Here is a 15,900-nt window from a genome sequence, read left to right as displayed (position 1 = left end):
ACAAAATAAGCTTATAACGGTACACAGGTGTCTCCAGTCTTTTCAATAGTTACTAAAACACTGTTTAATTTTTCATAGGGACTGATACTGCAAATTATAATTCTTCAAACTGAGAAGACAGCAGTTCGGTACCTGATAGCGGTATTATGGGGTATCTATTAAGCTAAAGAGTGGAAAGGAAACTGATGGATGGGCATAGAGGTTGGTGAGGATAGAGAAATATTCCAGTTCACAGAACTATTATGGTAAAGTAAGGAAAAGATCTCTACCCTTTTATTGATATTATGAACAAATACAACTTTATATTATATTTTTATTCATAAAACTTATAACATGCAGCTTAACAACACGTCTCATAACTTTTTACAATATTTAACAAGTATAAAATTTATTATTAAACACTTATTGAGATTCAAAAAGACACAATGCCCTGAAAAATCAAAAGAACCAATGCATGTACCATGAGACCACCTTTGTTCATCTGGTTTGCAATATGCTCTTTGCCTAATTTGGTAAGCTTTATATCTATTAAGAGGATGTAATTGAATAATGCATGATACTAACAAAACTTGTCCTAAATTGCTAAGTGTTACATTATTGATGAAATTTGATGAGATATGTGAAAGATTTATAAAGCCAAGCACTTTCAACCACTTGGTCAGTCTAGTGCTAATCCATTCTTTGTATACTGGCTACCTCCATAAAATCCCAAATATTTGGTCACAAAATGTCTGGCTAAAGGACTTCACAACATACCAATATTGACTTGGTACATGCCTTACATTGACCTTGCCCCCTAACTACAGTTGATTTTAGTATCCATACTATGATTTTTGACAACTGTTTTCAGCTACACAACCTGTATATGGTGACAAGCTAAGAACAATGGCTTGACTTGCACATGTTAGCTTAGACAGGTCATGCTAATGCCCTATGTCAGTTATTATTGCAGATAAACTTCTGTGTAGTTTTATGTGATGCTAGCAAATAAACATCAATTAAAACATGCTAAGATGTCCACCATTTGAATCTACCATATATCCTCGCTTATAAGACTAGTCCAACTGCAAATTGCACAGACCCAGATCTGCCACTGAATAATTGCTGGCAGATATGGGTCTGTGCAGCTTGTTAGGAGTAATCAGTAGAACAAACAATACAGACTACAGTCTGCAGGCAAGTTATGCTATGGCAGATCTGGAGTTTTGTTGTTTTCAGTTAGACTTTTAAGCAAGTACAGATGGCATTTGTGTATACAGAGGAAACAACTTTTCTGTTTAACCCCTAACTTGATCAGCATTTATGACTGATGTGAGTTTATGCCAATCTGATTATCTATACAAATCTCTACAAATCTAAAATTTACATTTTCATACATAAATAGTTCATAAAATGTCTATCTTTTTTGAAGAAATAAGTCTCTCTCTCATTTTATACATATTAAGAAACCCTATATTAGGCAGGAATTTTTCTAAAGGTAAAACAAGAAATCAAATGGCTTACATTAATAGACAGGAAAGACCTTTGAGGCCAGTCCAAAATGCACTTTTGTAAGGTATCCTACAACATGCCCTACTTTACTGCCATATTTTAGCACATCTGAATATTTTTTTTAAAGAACAACAAACAAGAGACCCTTTTTTTGTAGATCCCACCATTTACCTAGCTAGAAAATAGAAAACACTGACAATGAGCTTCTAAAAAAACACATCAACCTTACTCTAAATTGTTGATAGAAGTACAGATGGACACACAAACTGGCACCAAAGTGAGCTCCATATTGATCTTCCAGGAAGGTGAGCTCAATCTAAACAAAGAAATGTGTCCATAAGACACATATGCCCCCCCCCATGATGCAATTAAAGGGAAGGAAAATTTACAAGTCAAACAGAGGCCAAAACTCTGTAACACTTTGCAGGAAAAAAAACAATTAAACTTGACCCTGCTCTCTTTAATATTAAACCTCATACTAACTTTAGTTTCTATCCATGAAGTCCTTAAAAAGTGTCTGGCTAGAAAATTCCAAGCCAAACAAGGGCCAGAACTCAATAAAATTTTGCAGCAAATTAATGGCAAAAACTGAAGAATGAATCCCAATACCAAAATAAGACTTTCAATCCATGAAGTCCTGTTTACAGTGCTTTCTATTTTTGGCAACTAGGACAGTGTTGACATCTACTGTGTAAAATTAAAAAGACCCCTCATTCATAGATGTTCCATATGAAATTGAACACAGGTCCAGTAATATTTTAGATGTTGGAAATAAACACAATTGAATGATGCAAGAGAAATAATAATACAGCTAAATATCTACATGCTTACATGATATATGGCAAGATGAACTATTTATTATTAAATGAAAGGAACACTAGATTTTAGTTTTTGGATTGTAACATAATCAACATTTCAAGGACCTTTATATTTTAAGGCCCATTGACATTAAATTCCAACAAGAACCAGCAAGTTTTATTAATCTGGATATATTTTGTTTATAAAAACAAGTCTTTCCACACATTTGCAATAAATGGTAAAGTGATACTTTTGAGGGATTCAACTGAAATCAAGAATTCATAATTCAAAATTCTTAAATAATATAAACATATTCAATCACTGACGATATAAAATTATAACAATTTTGGTCTTCTTCTGGAAAACAATGTAAATTTACAGTGAAACTTCCACACGATGCCCCCCCCATACTCCATGGTAACTACTCATACATTGGTCCCCATATTTCTAATACTAATCTATGATTCTGATATTTTATAAAGATGCTTGACCTCTGTACTGACCAGTGTACTTGTGGACTAACGCTATGCTTTTCATCACTGGTAACAAACCTTTTACACTTTTTGCCCAGTAGTAAAACAAAAATTACTTTCACAATAAAAAATACAGAAGAAAAAAATCTTTGTTCACAATTTAATCTTATGCTTTGTCGTCAATAAAGAGGTTTACAAAATTTGATTTGCTTGTGAAACATGGGCTGACCTCACTGCAGCCCCAAAACTAAGCAAAAAGTCTGCCAAAATTATTTTTTTAAATACAAAAAAATGAAGAAACAAAATGTTTTATATACAAAGTCATGTTTACCAAATTTCATTTGTCTAGGTCATGTTTTTCTGTGCAGTCATGATAAAAAAGTTTTCACACAAAAAAAGAGTTCAAAAATTTATTTTACAAAAATGGTAAATTTGCTCAAGTGGCATAAACATCTAATCAGGTCATCTACATGATGCCTGTGAAAATTTATCTCTCTTATGTCAATTGTTTTTACAAATATCGCAAACAAGATTTTTCCCAAATTAAATAAGTTAAAAAGTGCAGTTAGGAACAGAAAAATTACTTTAATAAAATGAAATCAGATCAATGTGTACATACAACATACCCCACATTGTGATGTCCAGACAGACACATCAACAGTTCCAAATTAAGATACCCCCTCCCCTGCAAGCAGTAAAGGCACAACAAATCTAGATGATGATCTGCCAATACTATAAAGAGACATTTCAGAATACGTCTACACCAGAGTTAAGTCAACATTAATATACAAAAATTAAATGTTTAAAAACAATATCAGAAGCACTTTGTGAATATCCGTTTCAAACTTGGACTTACTTTTTGATGAAACTACAAATTATGAGGAAAAAATTACAGGTATAACAAAATATGAAGCAGACTGTTTCTTGCAGTTGTTAACTCCTTTAAATATGGACAACTGAATTACCACCATTATGAAAATAATAAAATTGATTTGAGTAATCACCTTTGGCATCAAAATCAGGTTCTTGTAATGAAAGATTTAGCACAAATGTTCTTATTTCTTGACATGTACTGAGCTGTAGAAACTTATATGAGCATAAAATATTTCAAAGATTATCAAAGAACATGGGGAATATAAATATATTGGAACTGATTTAACATTACTTCAAACAAATATTATCTATGCCCCCTAATATCACCAGGTTCATTTACATACATTATTTATGATGAATTGAAAAAGAAAATGTATTAGGAGGAACAATATTCAACTCAAATGTCAGAAACTATCAAAGGCAAATTAAATTTCATACCCTGGATAAATATGATCAATGATCACTTAAAACTAACTGACCTAAGATTTAATCCCTGTAGAATAAAAATGATTGGATAAAAACTTAAGCTACATCAAATTTCCATCCCAACAAAAACCCAGGAATTAATGGATATGCAGACTGGATTAGATCTAAACACATCTGTTTTTGATCCATAGTACACAGACTTGACAAAGATATCATTATGATGATACAATGTACATGCATACTGAGTAAAGCTATCTAAGTTGTACAATAATATTATATAATAATTCAAAACCACCAGTGTATATCGTCGACAATAAAATGCATATTTTACAACACTTATTACTCAAAACATTTAAGAACTCTGTGCTAAATTTTCAAAGTCACACCTTCGATAATTTGTCATCAAACCTTTGTATTACAACTAGTCAAGACCATCAAAGAATGAATGGTATAAACAGGCAGTCTTTATATGCTGGTAAATATTATTAAAAATGCATCAAAGGGAACTATTAAATTCAACCTTTATACACAGGTGCTTCTTTACCTGCAATCTTTATACATATATATATATACTGATAGCTGCTCTAAGTACACTCAAGCAAAGAGCAGTTTACCATATATATCAGCTTATAAGTCAAGTCCAACAGCAAACTGCACAGACCCAATTATGCCATCATATAACATGCTAGCAGACCTGGGTCATTGTAGTTTGTTAGAAGGAATCAGAAGAACAAAAACACAGACCCTGAACTACCAGCACATTATGCAACAGCAAATCAGGGTCTATACTGTTTGTAAGTTTACCCGACTTTTTCAGTCAGTATATATGGTACTATATGAAGTTTTGCTGCATCATGGTTGTATTTTTTTTGCCCATAAATTAATCTCTTTAGCCTTCAGATGTAACAAGGGGCCATCCATTTAGTATGTATGCAAAAATCTGGCAAAGTTTGACCCCTCGTCCCTGTACACATGCATACTTTTTTAACACCCCCCCCCACCTGCGTATGTACTCTTGACAACCCCCCTCCAATTTCTTTAAACAGCCTATATTTAATAAACACAAAAGCGATCAATGATTAATATTATTAATGTGTTTAATAAAACAGATAGTCCACAAATGCTGAATCAAAGAAATTAGCTGCATAACTGTAAAACGTTTGTTTAGTGTCTGCTAAAATTCAAATGCAGACTGAACCCAGCTGAACAGGTTAAGTATTAGACAAATTATTATCGACACCCCCCATATGCAATCGTATGCATTTGGGTCAACCCCCCCATCTCACCTCCATGCATACGTACTAAATGGTTGGCCCCCAATTGTTATTTTCTATCAGAGCATTCTGCTGAGTTATTTTTTCAGTATGTACTGATTCTTATCAATTTTGTAAACCAAAAGAACCTTAGCCTGTACTAAACTTAAGTCTAGAAATTTAAACTGGACATCAAATTGACTAAATACATGTCTAGACCTAATTTAGATTCTTTTTTGTTGAAATTGGAACCCGGTCTTAAAAAATTTAAATTTATGTAGTAAAAGCAAAGACAATAAACATTCAGTACCAACATTATAATAGACAAGTGTAAGGCACTATTTCTTATTTAAAAATGTGAGTCAAATACAAATGGCACAGATCTGTAGCTGAGTAATATATGCAGCCTCCTAACCCAATGACCTCTAACCAAAAAACTTCTTGGATGCAGTTGTTTTTACATATGGCTTAGACACATTCCTACTGGATATTATCTTTGAATTAAATCAAGCTAATTCAACCAATGACCATATTTACCCAATGTAAAATATTAAAATGGGCACCCAACTGCATATAGTTTAGATCAAAGTATTCCAATGCACAATGTGCAAGCAGATTTGAGGTGATTCTATTTGCAGTTGGTCAGGCACTAAACACAAGTGATCAAGAGCACAGGGAACATTGTAATATATGCCTGCTCCATGTTTAATAGTCCTCTATGTAGGCAATAGTAGAATATGGCTGACTCTGGAGATTACTGATCAATGAACCTTTGGTCAAGGTATGCAGAATTTAACCAAACTCAAAAAGACTGACATCTGACTTTTAGTTCCCTGAATCTAAAGCCTTTTTTAATTACATAGGTCCAAGCCATTCACAAAGTTTGGTCAAGTACTGGACTCTAGAACTAAAACTAGTCTGAAAAACCCATTTTACTTTGATACACAATGACCTTGTCCTTCATTCTAACCAAAAAAAGCAAGTCATCCACAAACTATGGTGAAGATGCATTTTGTAAAATCGACATTGTGTAGAAACTTTTTTTATTTTAATCAGTGACCTTGACCAAAGCAAAATATAGATTGATATAACTAATAATCATTCTTATTAAATGTACTGGTTCAATAAGAAATGTTAAAGTTCCAACAGATGCTCAAATGACAATAATAATGTTCAGTAAACCTAGGATCAATAAATTGGTGCAAAATGTGTGACCCTCAACCCAAGGTCAAAAGGCTGAGATAGCATGATAAAGAATGAATTGTCTCCATAGTGATTTATCCAATGTATGGGTTTAGGAAATATAAGTAAATAAAAAACCTTTAACCAAATGCTAACACAAATTTTCTCTGAACGTGATCTTGACCCAAAAGTAAAAGGGCTTCTAACGTAAAGAACTGATTTAGATTTATAATGATACATCTCATATAAAAAAATCTATCAAGGGGTTTATGACTTATAAGCAAATAAAAAAATCTGAACCGGAACTATAATGCAAATTTTCTAACCAAAAAAAAACACCATATTATATCTACTACACAATTAAATATCTTGAGATAAAATAAAATAAAATATCACAGCTAACAGGAAATTGCAGCCTCCACCCCAAAAATTAAATGGTCAGTACCTAATGAATTTGCTACATGTTAATCATTGTATAAGTTGTAATTTAAACAATTTAGCTAAACGGGACAATGAAGATTACACTGTATCTGACACACTGTGCTGATATTAGAAAGCTTGTTGATAAAGTAAGAGGTATTGACAATGCAGCTTAGTTTACTAGCTACACTCGGCAGGGAAACTTTGAGTAGGATGCCAACACTTGATCAAGTCATTTATTTGAGAGGGCCAGAAAATATAAAACAAAATACTTACACAATAAATTATAATATATTGTGTGTTCTTGAGAAATTATGATAAAATTCAAACAGAAACTGCTGCTCTCCTGAAAATCTTTGGATAACTCACAGTCTTATAAAGGAATGCATTTGCTTAACCCATTAACATACGCTAGCAAATAACTGAAAAATGACATATTTTTTTCTAAACCTGAAATTTTTCCAACAGTTGGATTGGGACTTAGTATCTTTCACAACATCCCATTTGGCCACCAAGTTGGCATACATGACACATGCCAAATGTGTGATTAAAGGATTTTAATTTTAATTATATTTGTAACATTCAAAAACAATTTGTGACAAGTACAAGTCTATTATAAAATAATAATAAAAGGTTTTAATTACATTGTCAAGAAAAATGAAAACATGCTGAAATACAGGAATTTCTGCACATTCCTTGCTGACAGAACTACTTAAGTACCAGTACAGTGACCAACCAATACGGTATGCATCACCTGAAGAAAATACCCTGGTAAACCAGGCACTACTAATACCTCTAACGTGTATGATGTCATGCTATTCAAGGATTAATCCAGGACTTTGATGTGTGGCAAAAAACGTGAAAGCATCTTTTCTTTGCAGTTACCCAATCATCTTTCATATTGATATGTGGTAGAAAATTTGAAATGCAACAACAAAATACAGCATTGTTCAGAACATTAAAACAAATGGATATATATCTGGATCATGCATATAGTTTCATTTGCTCCTGAATGTCATCAATGCTGCTGATGCCAAACTTGTCATTCTGGTCTTTAATCAGTTTAAAAATCTCCTCGAGCTGTTTCCGTTGAATTTCCCTCTCATCGTTCAGTTGTTCCTCAGTGAGGCTCTGCTCCAGCTTCTTGTTTGTCACCCGCAGCTGGGCTTTCTTCACCTCACTCTGGATGTGCTCACAATAATCCACTGGGTCAACACTCTCATAATCTTTACTTTCTTTACTTTCTTTCTCTGAAATGAAAGGGAACAAATAGCAAATTTTGTTAATTTATAAATATAAAACCATTATGTGAAAACTGTAAAACAAAAGATACACTGTCTTTTGCAAACATACTAAATCATCAGGCGTTTTAACTGTAAAGTATGTGCAACCAGAGGACACAAAAACATATGTTATACACTTAATATTTATATAAGCTAATGAATTAAAAGCTATTCTACCAACCAATGGTATCTTAAATAATAAAACAGTGAAATGATAAACAAAACAGTCAATTAAGATATAAGGCAGACCATAACAAAGATGAGGACTAAAAATATGTCACCAGCAGTTTGCATTCTATCAATCAATTTAATATACAGTCAAAACTAGACAGAATAGGATACCATCATTTCTGGCATTATGATACCCACAGTACAAGGAGTTCTGACCTTACCCATCATTATTATGAGCAAGGAATTATATATATTTATACGTGATTTTGAATATACTTGAGAGTTTAATGCTTTTCCTGCATTTATCATTTTATAAACTGTCAGTTGCCAAATCACACAGCAAAAAATGCCCAAAGGGCATCATGTAAGCTGTCACTGTGAATCAGCAATTGAAAGTTTATACCAAAATAAAACATTAAACTTTGATAATTGCAAATTCTTTATAATTTTATTAATTGTTTTATTTCTATTTTACTTTTTTAAAAGATATTTCCTATCAGTTTTAGGGCCTTTTTTAATTACATGGATATGAATTATTGCTGAGGGCTTCTGTTAGGTAGATATTTATAGAACAGGGGATTCTCCATCAATAACAAACTAGATACTTGTTGTTGCTGTTGTTGTAGGGTTTAACGTCATTTTCAGAACACAATAGACTATACATGGCGGCCAGTATTAATCGTGGAGGAAGAACCCGGGAAATGCCTGGAAAGAACCACTGACCCACGAGAAGCTACTGGCAGGCTTTCTCACATACCCAAAATGGCCAAATCTGAGACTCAAACCCATGCAGACAGAGGTAAGATGGCAGTGATCCATAACGGAGAGCGCTTTAGACCACTCAGCCACTCAGGGTCCCCCAGACCCTGGTAGTTGCTCGAATAATGGATGGTTTTTCTTGACAAAAGATCAACTAACTGATGCATGGATTGGTAAGAGACCATTGGCGTCTTATAAGATGGAGGTGGATAAAGCTCTGTGGACAGAAGCTGGAAAACATCATCAACTGATGCACTGAAGGAATGGTCTCTATTGAACACTGTCGAATCTATTAAGAACATGGCACTTGTGAGCGTGAATCTTTACGGAAAGTCTCCTGTGGAAGGCGCAATGACTTACATATCAAAACTGGCTGTGTAGTACAATGCTTGGAATTTGACAACATGTTGGATTTATCTCAAGGAATTAACTATATGTATCCCTGACTATCTGGGACTGGTACCGGGTGTCCAGGAACAGGGTGGTGACATAGCTGGCACTGGGTCAAGATGGAGCTGGGACTGCTAATGGAGCTGTAAAGTGCTGGTCTGCAATACTTTCATGGATCTGGTACTGGGTTTAACGTCATTTTCAGAACACAATAGACTATACATGGCGGCCAGTATTAATCATGGAGGAAGAACCCGGGAAATGCCCGGAAAGAACCACTGACCCTCAAGAAGCTACTGGCAAGCTTTCTCACATACCCACATTGGCCGAATCTGAGACTTGAACCCATGCAGACAGAGGTGAGATGGCAGTGATCCATAACGGAGAGCTCTTTAGACCACTCGGACACTCTGGGCTCCACAAACTAGATACAATTACAGCAAAAAAGCAATACCACCAATCTAAGGTCTTGAGCATTCCACAGCATGGTCTTAATATTTTATCTAAACTAGCATGTGTGTTCCAAGTAAAAGTTCAATATTCAAAGCAAAGGATGTGTTGTTTTGTTGAACATATAAATTACTCTTGGATCTGATGCTTTCATGGAACAGTTCACTGTGACTTGGCTGATTCATTGTTGTCCAGACTCATGAGTAACCAATTTTAATTTCTTTAATAAATCTATTTTCATGTTCATTAACAGGCTAGATTACCTACAGGGGCTACTTATAAATGAAATTAAGACTATTGGTAAATGGTTATAGTGTGGGGGTCCAATCATCAAAGTCTGACATCAACCCTGACAGTTACCACTGGGGAGGGGCACACCATATCCCATATCCCCCCATCACAACTATCAGGGTAGGCATCTTACATTGTAGGACTATGGGTTCAAGTGTTATAATGTTAGTCTTTGAACCCTCCTCCTCCCAATCCCTATATCCACATACCTATAGAATTAATTACATTTGGGACAAGCCGCAGCAAAAATGCTGAAGCCCCAATATTCTTCTTGGTAGATTTTGGCTTTCCTAGCTCTGGCATAGGGGCCTACAAAAGACCCAATATTCTTCTTGGTATATTTTGGCTTTCCCAGTACATTATATATAAACTAATCATTATAAATATATACCATGTTAACCGAAAAGAAGAGAAAAAAGACACAAAAAACTACCTACTAACCCTAATTTTACAACCAGTGGAATAGGAAACACATTCTTTTTCTTGCCTAATAAATACTGCTTTTAATCTCATGCATTTCTTACACACGATTAAATCTTAGACAATTTGAAAAATAATGGTATCTTTTGCATGTAAAGGTCTATGCCAGCTAATATACATGTTTTCACAAAACAATGTAAATGCAAGGGAAACCATGTGAAGTGGGTGAATCTAAATCAACTGTATTGTCTTCTGTCCAAATTTTCCAGGTAACAGGCTGATTTGGTAAGACTTATTCAGCCCAAATTAAGGGCAGATTTCAGACCATGTGAAATATTGCAAGTTTTTTTCCAGAATTTAAATGTGACTGTGCCACTGGCATTTACATTTGCTTAAAATATGATCTTTCTCATTACTTCTCAGGTACTTTAAGAAGTTCAAATCTGCATTTAAGAAAACAAAACACTGATTTTACGTAAGATAATGAGGTTATTATATATAATAAAATGAAATAATGTACGACTGTTTATCTTGCATCAACAATTTAGTAGTTAAATATTTTCAAAGCAGCTCATTCACTTTTGTTCAAAATTTAAATACTAAATTATCATTATATGTGTATGTCCTATACACTTAATAGTTCTAATTAAAAAAATTATATACTAAAATATTTAAGTGGGGTCCAGTAAAATTTATGATTTAGTTTTATAAAAAAATTACTCATCTATGTTCTAATTTTTATATGGACCTCATGTGACAAAAAATAATAATCTTTGTTTAAAGCACTGTGTGCTAATGTTTGTTCCATGAATTCATAATGTATCATTTAATGTTCTGTAAATAACTAACACTTCAAAAAATCTAAACAGTTCATTCGTTTTCTTCTATATAGACTGGTCTCTGTATGCTGCTGTTTTGCTTCTTTTTTTTCGCATAATATTTCTTTACATATAAACCTTATAAACAAGCACTGTAAGTGATTTTCATTAGCTGCATTTATAATGTATTATTTAACTCTATGCACATCTTATTGTTGAAAGTCGATACAAGATAAAGAACAGCATATTATTATTTAAAACATTTTATATATATATATAATATAGCAATGGAGAAATTAATGTGATCCATAAATGATAGCACATAACTTAAGTAGTTAACTGGCGAAGGTCTGTTTCTCAGTGTAGGATTCTACAGTGACATCGTGGTTCTCTGGTACCTCCTCATCTGTTTTTTATGTTGGTATCTCCTAATATTACCCTTGGATAACGGATAGAATCTTAACTTGAATTATCACTGCTTGTTATTACTTTAGGTGGTGCTCTACAGTTTTGCATTTTGCATAGGTTAGAATTTTAAAGAAAAAGAATTTCCCTGGCATTCCTCTCTGGTTATACTGGCTGTTTAAAAAAGACCTTGTATATCTTAGGCATAATTCAAAGAACCTTTAATTCCCTTTATTTTTGTGTATGATTGATGGGTGTAATATGGGTTATGGAGTACACAGCTTGGCATTACTACAGATGTGCACCTTTCAAAAAAGTGCTAGCTCCACTTAGTCATTTTCACTTGCTAAACTTCAGAGGTAAATTGAATAAAAAAGAGCCGATAACCTTTTTACATGTTATATATTTGGTAATTCATTCACTGCACTTTCAGAAGCTAGTATTGTCTAGTCTGGTAAAATTAATTTTTCCTATTTTAATAGCTGCTATGGATAGTGTACTTTAGACTAATTCAGACTGATTTTTTAGCACAAGGGAGCAGTCATTTTAGTTAGCAGTGTGCTTAGATCATGTACAATTTCCAAAAGGACAATATCCAAAGAAATATCATCCACATTACATTAATGTAGCATAGAGGTATGCCAACATTCTCTCCATTGTGCATGTTTTAAATGCAAACAACTTCACCTTACATACATCACTCTCTCAGAAGTACATAATAACTGGTGAGCTTAAAGAGAACATAGGTATTATTATTGTATGATTTAATTTTGATTGTATGGCTGAAACATTTAAGTCGCAAGCATTAAAACAGTCCTTTTGAATAATTCTCCTGTATTTCCCCCCACAGAACAGTATTTATGAGTGTCACAGTCTCTAACAAGTCCAGCCCCCCTCCTTATGATAAGAAGTGAGCTATTCTAAAAATGCACATTACATTTTGTCAACATAGCAGCCAATGTTATGCTGAATGACAGGAACATGAGACTAGCCAGAATTATTTCTGAGATATCAACAATAAATTTTTCAGTCTGAAAAGGGATGGAACAGATCAGGTTCATAAAGGTCAAAGTGTAAAATATTTGCCTATATGGAATAAGCAAATTTGCTTTCTCATTATTTCTTTTTTAATTTCATTGCAAATAAATGAAAAGAAACATTTTCACTATATATTTATTTTACTTATTGCAAGTTTTAAATTGAAGTTGACTCCATTCCTATATTCTAAGACTTCTAATTTCCCCATAATTAAGCTCACTACTCACACAAACATGCCTCAGGGCAAATTATGTAAGCAAGAGCAAAATGAGCACAACTAGCTTATTTTCAAGCTTAACATTAATGTACCATTTTATTTAGAACATCATACATAATATGAAAATTAAATAAATAATTGCATACATTTTTATATTTGTTTCAACGTGTCGCTCTACAGTTTCGCATTTTGCATAGGGTTAGAATTTTAAAGAAAAAGAATTTCCCCGGCTTTCCTCACTGGTTATACTGGCTATTTAAAAAAGACCTTGTATATCATAGGTATAAATCAAAGAACCTTTAATTTCCTTTATTTTGGTGTATGATTGATGGGTGTAATATGTATGGGTTATAGAGTATACAGCTTGGCCTTACTCCAGATGTGCACCTTTCAAAAAAGTGCTAGCTCCACTTGGTCATTTTCACTTCCTGAACTTCAGAGGTAAATTGTATAAAAATGAGCTGATAACGTTTTTTACATTTTATATATTTGGTAATTCATTCATTGCACTTTCAGAAGCTGGTAGTGTCTAGTCTGGCAAAATTCATTGTCCCTAGTTTAACAGCTGCTATGGATAGTGTACTTTAGACTAATTCAGACTGATTTTTTAGCACAAAGGAGCAGTCATTTTAGTTAGCAGTGTGCTTAGATCATGTACGATTTCCAAAAGTACAATATCCAAAGAAATATCATCCACATTACATTAATGTAACATAGAGGTATGCCAACATTCTCTCCACTGTGCATGTTTTAAATGCAAACTTCACATTACATATGTCACTCTCTCAAAAGTACATAATAGCTGGTGAGTGCCCCCTTATCAATAATTAGTTTAATTGCAAATGCTAATAGCAGGATCATATGACCATCAATTGGTTAAGCCGGTTTGATCACCGTTGCTTTAATTATAGCACTTTTGAAGTCGTTTGCCAATTTACTGAATATAATACAATTCTTGAAAAACTAAAGATATAATCTTGACTTAAAATAACTTAGTGATATTTGGTTTGTTATGACTCTATGGTCTTAAACTAAGTTAAAAGAAAGAAGTAAAACCAACAAGTTTAGTACAATCAACAAATAATTTATTTCTCCAAGACATAAAGTATGAATTTAACAGACATTTAGAGTATTGTAAATTCAATCCCAAATAATCCTTACTTTTCTATCACAAGTTCAAAAAGTATAGAGTATGATGAATGAATTCCAATTCTGAATGTGCTGATGTAGCAATATCCTGAATATGTTAATGTACAAGCAATCTTGGCGTATTGCAATTATATAATCCAGAATGTCTTCAAATGAATTCACAATAATCTCAAAGTAGCGTTTTAGTCCAAAAAGTCATCGAGCACCTTGTAATTCTAATAACTTTAATAAATAATTCTTCTATAATTAAGTCTGAACACAACTACAAGCTCGAACTCCCAAGGACTGACATAAAACTGGAATGAAAAATTTGTTCATCAAACCTCTATATGTATACAAACCTCACTTCACCTGTAATGTAATTGATTTTCTGCAAAAACTAATTGAAAATTTCACTAACACAAAGGCAAGATTAGGCCTTGAACTTAAATTTTAGTAAACACCATGTTTACCACTCACAATCATAACAAAACAATGGTAGGCAAGAGACAGTAGTCAGGTAAGCAAAAATTCAACCCTTATTCATGGACCAAGGTCAATCACACAATATATATTAAATATAAATAACACTATTTAGTTCTGATTTTGGCTAAGAACTATCTGATGTAAATTCAGGAGCTGAAAATCAACTTTTGTCTTTGACATCCTCTATGTTTGTGAAAACATTAATAACTACTAAATGAAATCTGGTATTTGTGTTTAATTGTTTTGGTTGGTTGTGTGTGTGGGGGGGGGGATTCTTGTTTTTTAAAAATTATGTTTCACATCTGAACCAGTCTGCAATTGAATCAGCCTGTAATCTGGGCCCAATCAGGTTTAGTAAAAATCGAACAGCATTCAGTCTATTCATCCTTATGGGGTGAAAATTCCGTTCAATTTACGCCCTATTAAAAATTACAATCAAACGAACAGAAAAGTATTGTAATTGCTTCTTATCCCCAAATAAACTGATTGCGGTATATGAAATATCAGAAATTTGTATTTTTTTAAAACTGCCAGCAAAAATAAAATTTTGCAAGCTGATTTATTTTCATCCACTCGCGAACAATAAGAGAAAGCCCTGATAATTTCATCCAGATGTTATCTTTAATCGTATAAAAAAAATTAAATATATGTACTTGATACATAGGTAGTGTTAAGGCCCCCTACCGTGCGATTGGGGTTTCTCATCATTACACTCGGTTTCCGAAGAATCTTCAGTTTCAGAATCAGCTGGTTTTGGTTTCCCGGCTTCCCATAATCTGAAGATATTGGACAATGCATACCATGTAGCAACTACCAAAGCAACTACCGTTATAAATATAGATGTACCATACACAACAAACGTATTTTCCGTAAGAGAATCCATTATTTTACTGAAACCTTTGTAGAAACAATCGATCACTGCAAGAAGAAATCAGCGGTCTGCTCTTTCACAGACTGGCACATGTTATTGTTAGACATAGCACTATTGATAAGAGACTCTGCTTTGGCGATTTACTCCACTGTCGGATACTATCCCTACGCCGACAAGCTGTTATGACACATCTGTATGTTAAGCGTAATAACAAAATAGTTCCAAACACTTGACCCCACTACTTTGTTTATTTTCAT

The 15,900-nt window shown here is 33.4% G+C and overlaps 1 protein-coding gene across 1 annotated transcript; it reads right to left on the bottom strand.

Annotated features, from left to right (window-relative positions):
- Nucleotides 1-299: 299 nt before the first annotated feature.
- LOC149806054 (uncharacterized) lies at nucleotides 300-15,791 on the bottom strand. The gene is made up of 2 exons (XM_089950924.1): nucleotides 15,457-15,791; nucleotides 300-8,166 (listed from the first exon to the last, which is right to left on the bottom strand). Exons 1-2 carry the CDS (start codon nucleotides 15,653-15,655, stop codon nucleotides 7,901-7,903), a joined length of 465 nt encoding a protein of 154 aa, XP_089807050.1. The 5' UTR covers nucleotides 15,656-15,791; the 3' UTR covers nucleotides 300-7,900.
- Nucleotides 15,792-15,900: the final 109 nt, after the last annotated feature.

Source organism: Sinohyriopsis cumingii, chromosome 2, assembly GCF_028554795.1.
Source record: "Sinohyriopsis cumingii isolate HCF-2022 chromosome 2, ASM2855479v2, whole genome shotgun sequence".
In the NCBI taxonomy this organism is placed as follows: domain Eukaryota; kingdom Metazoa; phylum Mollusca; class Bivalvia; order Unionida; family Unionidae; genus Sinohyriopsis; species Sinohyriopsis cumingii.
This window is presented reverse-complemented; position numbering and strand designations above follow the sequence as displayed.

What these genes read in the sequence shown, in the direction of transcription:
- LOC149806054 (XM_089950924.1), bottom strand. Translation starts at nt 15,655, where the DNA reads ATGGATTCTCTTACGGAAAATACGTTTGTTGTGTATGGTACATCTATA. An exon ending in TGAGAAACCCCAATCGCACG is followed by an intron (nt 8,167 to 15,456) that starts GTAGGGGGCCTT and finishes CTTTCATTTCAG; the next exon opens with AGAAAGAAAGTAAAGAAAGT.